The sequence below is a fragment of the Elephantulus edwardii genome, unplaced genomic scaffold (genome assembly GCF_000299155.1).
Source record: "Elephantulus edwardii isolate Elephantulus edwardi_28Jun2011 unplaced genomic scaffold, EleEdw1.0 scaffold00236, whole genome shotgun sequence".
Classification (NCBI taxonomy): domain Eukaryota; kingdom Metazoa; phylum Chordata; class Mammalia; order Macroscelidea; family Macroscelididae; genus Elephantulus; species Elephantulus edwardii.
The window spans coordinates 3,423,226-3,428,450 of record NW_006399986.1 but is presented as its reverse complement, the minus strand read 5'-3'; the positions used below and the strand labels follow the sequence as shown (position 1 = coordinate 3,428,450).

Here is a 5,225-nt window from a genome sequence, read left to right as displayed (position 1 = left end):
TCACCCCTGCAGACCATGCGAGCCCTACCAACTTTAAGCGGCTTGCGAGTATAATGGCTCCTCCCCTTGCAAAGTAGGCAGTTCCCGGGGAGGAGTGAGCTGATTCGCAGCCCCTCAAAAACAAGGCAGGCCCACCAGGGTGGTTTTGCCAACCACACGTGAGCTCTTGCCCGGTACAAGCATGGCCGCCGAGGGCGGGCCGGAACGCCGAGCCAATCCCGCATTCAAGAGGCGGTCGGACCTTTAGTAGGCGGACCCGACGGCTGTGCGCATGTGTGCGTCACGCCAACCAATGAAAAGGCCGGAGTGCCGCCGTGCAGTCAGTGTGACGTCACTTCCGCCGCCCCTGTTTCAGGGCATAAGAAACCCTGCGCCTTTACTTCCTTCTTTCCGAGGCGGCTGCTGAAGATGGTGGAGTCTCAGGTTCGTGCTCCTCGCGCGGCTGGGCAGCGTGGGTTCGGGTGGGTTCCAGGCCGGGCAGGGTTGAGCCATTTGCCCTTTTCTTAGTGGGTTGCATAGTTTAGAGCTGCTTGTGGAGTAGAAACTGGAAAAATTTAAGCGCTAGTCTTGGGTAGTGGCGGGGAGTTAGGGGAAATCGCCACGCGACTTAGGCTGGGGACGGCCTGGTTAGGACGCGATCTTAAGGAGTGGTGGCGGGAGTGTACTGAAGACCTGGGATTGTAAACAGATATCCCACAAGGTCATCGCGGGAAATTGGAGTTCTTGGGACCCCAGGGGTGCGTAAGCTCGCAGAGATGGCGAAGCGACAATGCGAAGCCGGGCTGTCCTCGTGGGCGCGGCCTTGCAGGGCCAGCATGGAGGGAATCTCCCCGCCATGTGCCCTGCCCAGGCGGCTTCACGGGGGGAGCGATCGTGGGCTCTGCTTTTGTCTGTTTTGGAAGGGGCTGCTGAGCTGGGCCTGCAGCAGATCGTGGGCTCGGCTTTCGTCTTGTTTTGGAAGGAGCTGCTGAGCTGGGCCTGCGGCAGTGTCTGGCTTTATTTCTCCTTGTTGCTTATGGAGTTGGTGGACGAGATCTGCATCCGTCTCATCTGCAGGCTTGCTGCATTCTAGTGTAATTTGACTCTTAAAAGACAGAACTGGTTTTTCGGAAGGGCTTGTTAATTATTTTTTAAGTAACTTTTTAAGAAATTTATTATTTCTGTGTATGTATCGTCAAATCTGATCTGACCGGTACAGGAGGAGATTGCCCCTCCTTCCCCGGCAGAGCTTCTGATGGTGGGCTTGTTAATTTTAAGTGCTGTTTGTTGGGAAGTTATTTTCGAAGCTTGATGGGTCTCCTTTTGAGTCTTAAGCAGGAGTTAAAGAGAAATCCATTAAGTGTCTGCATTTTAGGCACTGGATACCTCATTAGATGGTCCTTTTTTCTACATAATTTAGTAAATAGGAAGGAAATAGATGCATGGAGAGTTGGGATATTGGACAGCCATCAGGAAGAGTGGCTTGGCTTTACCTATTGCATTTGTAATTTCTTTATTTGAAATTCCAATTATTGTCTGGTTGTTTCTAGCTAATAACTTTACTGTAAGACATTGGAACTGCTCAAAACGTTTTCAAGAAAGGCTGCATGGTCTTTTTTTACAGTGGTAGATGTCTAGGTCTCCCACAGATGAACTGGGAGGTTTGGACCCCAGACCTTTTCAGTTACCAGCTGGTCATTGCATGGCTAAATGGTGTGTGTTTTAAAATGTTTTCTGTTAGATGATTTGTGGTAGTTGGATATAGTGAGCCTGTTCTCACAGCCTACAGGGGTATGGAGTCCTTGGCTTTCATGGTAATACACTGTATGGCAGAAAAAGCCCTTCTCTGAAATCAGAACGACTAGGTGTGGTCAGGTTCTTCGAGAACCTGCATTGTAGGTTTCTGCCACTCACAAAATTAGAAGAATGTCAAATTGCAACTGGGGCCACCAGCATGTAGCTTCATTAAGTACCCACTCCTCTAAAATGAGGCTGCTTGTGGCTGTTAATGTAAAAGCAGGGTGGCATCCATTTCTGAACAACATGCCTCTGGAAACGATGAAATTTGTTAAATGATGATAGTTAAAGGCTTCAGGCCTTTTGTTCATAGGGTCTCTTTGAGGTGTGCTGCTTGGCAATAAATGTCGTGTATTAACTGAACAGTAAGACAGGGCAAAAAGGGGAGCCGAGCACCCTGGCTGTGCTCAAACTTCTAACCCCATCTATCTTCTCTCTGCAGGTCCTGGTGCTGGATGGCCGAGGCCACCTCCTGGGCCGCCTGGCGGCCATTGTGGCCAAGCAGGTGCTGCTGGGTAAGTGCCTCTGCCCGAGCCCCGTGCAGTTCACCCCCACCCCCCGCTGCAGGTCAGTGATGAGCAACAATCACCATCTTTCGTTTGAGTCTCACGGCCATGAGATCAACCCCATGCACCGCTCTGAGACCTGCCAGCTCTCCCTGCCCAGGGTGTGGGCTCCTGGCTCTGAAATGAAATGATATTCTCGTGAGCTAAGTTTGCTTAGTACACAGTAAATGTGATTTTTGCAGTGTGGCAAGAACCTCTTGGTAGGAATTTGCCACTTGCTTGACCCTTGGGAGGGCTGCTTGTCAGGAAGTCCCAAAGCAGTGGAGAGCTGGTGTGCGATCTAACCTTTACCTCTTCCGGATTGCTTCTCCCCAGGCCGAAAGGTGGTGGTCGTGCGCTGTGAGGGTATCAACATCTCTGGCAACTTCTACAGGAATAAATGTAAGTTGGAGCCTGGCGTTAGTCTGTGGGCAGTGTGGGAGTAAGTCATGGGCAGCTGTGTTCTGGAAATGTGGAAAGCCTGGGGACTTGAGCTTGGAGGAGGAACTTTGTCCAGGGATTAGTTCATCCTGCTCTTAACGCCCACCTTCGTGCTCTCCGCAGTGAAGTACCTGGCCTTCCTCCGTAAGCGCATGAACACTAACCCATCCCGTGGGCCCTACCACTTCCGGGCCCCCAGCCGCATCTTCTGGCGGACAGTGCGAGGTGAGCAGGGGCCCCAGGCTGATGTCCCCAGGGTCGGCAGGGTGGCCGGTGATGAGAACTTCTCCCACCTGTGTTCGAGTCTCCCGACCATGAGATGACTCTTCTCATGCACTACCATCTGAGGTCACCCATGTGGCTGCTCTGGGGACCAGGGGGGACAGGAAGGGGCATCTTTCTAAGCACTACTCCACCCACAGGCATGCTGCCACACAAGACCAAGCGTGGCCAGGCTGCCCTGGACCGCCTCAAAGTGTTCGACGGGATCCCGCCGCCCTATGACAAGGTGAGCATGGGGGCACCATCGTGCACAGCGTCCAGCCAGGCGTCTGTGATGTTCCCTGACAACATACCTACATTGTTTGATCCTCATGAGAACAACATTGACTGAGACGCCACACTGGCCCTTTGGGCTTATATAGCCACCCCCCAGGAGACTAAACCCTCTCCTCCTCTCACAGAGAAAGCGGATGGTGGTCCCTGCTGCCCTCAAGGTCGTGCGGCTCAAGCCCACTCGTAAGGTGAGTCCCAGCACAGAAACCTGGGAGTTAGATGGGTGTCCCTGAGACTCTGGCAGATGATGGCTTTTCTCACGATGGTCTGCGGAGGCCCCACGGGCACTGCCGAAAACGCCCACATGGCAGAACTGATGCCAGGAGGGTTCAAGGGTGACTTCTAAGAAAAGGTCATGGGATCCTCCAGTGTGGTTGCTGAAGCTCTGGGATGTGAAAGAAACCTGGCAGGGTACCCATCTCTCCTCACACGTGACACCCTGTCCCCTCAGTTTGCCTACCTGGGCCGCCTAGCTCACGAGGTGGGCTGGAAGTACCAGGCAGTGACGGCCACCCTGGAGGAGAAGAGGAAAGAGAAGGCCAAGATGCATTACCGGAAGAAGAAGCAGATCATGGTGAGGGGCTGGGGACTGGGGTTTGCGCTGCTGTTAGGACTGGCACGTGATGTCTCTTCTCACGATGGTCTTCGTATGCCCCTGGGGGCTCTGCCGACTCTGCCTAAGGCTTTGCTGATGCCAGCCATGGGTGCAGTCTTACTCTGGGGTGGGCACAGCACTGTCACTGACCATGGTTTCCTTCCTTCTGCACAGAGACTACGAAAACAGGCAGAGAAAATCCTGGAGAAGAGGATCAGCAAGTACACAGAGGTCCTCAAGAGCAATGGTCTCCTGGTCTGAGCCCAATAAAGACTCTTAATTCCTCACTGGCCTGGCCTGCCCTTCCTCCATTGCCACAAGGGACATGGGACCCTCGCCTGAAAGCAGCCTGGGGGGTGCAGAGGGCAGAGGTCATGCTTTTTAGAACAGGCACTTGGGCGAAAGGGAGCTGGGAGAGGAATGGGTAACTAGCCACAGTGGACGTGGGGCATTTGTTAAAAACAGCGTGGTTTTCTATACTCTGCAGCTGTTAGAATGTTCCAGTAACCTTGGTGTGCGCCCTGGGATTCTAGGGGTATTGTAAAGAGGGTATTTATTTATATAAAGATATTTATTTTCACTGAGGGGGCCACAGGAATTGCCCCTGTTGCTCCCCTCTATCCTGTAATACAAAATGAATAAATTGTTGTTAATAAAATTGGTGTCCTTGCACTGTATCTGCTCCAGAGACAAATCTAGGGAATGATTTTGCAACAGTTGGACCTGGTGGAGGGAAATAGCTGTTGATTTCTATGGAACTTTTCTAATTTAGCTGCAAAGTATGGAATTACCATCATTTTTTAACCAAATCCCCATTGAGGGTTAGTGATAATGACACTTCTTGGGCAACAGCAGTTACTCCACACACCACAATACAACATGAGAGTGGAAAGATTATTTTTACTAACCACCTAGGCTTACGTGAATTCATTCTAAGTCACTGGGAATTTTATATCACGTTAATGTGCTGGAAAGTGCAGCTAGAATGCTCTGTGGGAGATAAGCAATTTCATAAGATCCCAACAGGAACCCTAGATAGCAAATCAGTATATGCAATGTGATTTTGATTTTTACCTAAGTACATTCCAGCCCTGGAGACTTAAGGTGCGTCTGATAGAGGTCATGGTCTTTGCCATCACTTGTTATCCATATCCATCAGAGATTTGGACAATGACCAAGGAGAATTGATGCCTTTGAGCTGTGGTGCTGGAGGAAGAGGGTTGAAAATACCATGGACTGCTAGGAAAACAGATTTCATCCTAGGGAGGGTTAAACTAGGTGGCTCCTTGGAGGCAAGGATTCTGATTCTCCAT

At 51.3% G+C, this 5,225-nt stretch overlaps 1 protein-coding gene across 1 annotated transcript; it reads left to right on the top strand.

The window, feature by feature from the left end:
- The first annotated feature begins 769 nt into the window (after positions 1–769).
- On the top strand, positions 770–4,199 carry RPL13A (ribosomal protein L13a). Its single transcript, XM_006898728.1, has 8 exons — positions 770–988; positions 2,219–2,291; positions 2,658–2,723; positions 2,886–2,987; positions 3,185–3,270; positions 3,446–3,505; positions 3,769–3,891; positions 4,087–4,199. Exons 1-8 carry the CDS (start codon positions 770–772, stop codon positions 4,171–4,173), a joined length of 816 nt encoding a protein of 271 aa, XP_006898790.1. The 3' UTR covers positions 4,174–4,199.
- The last annotated feature ends 1,026 nt before the right edge of the window (positions 4,200–5,225 follow it).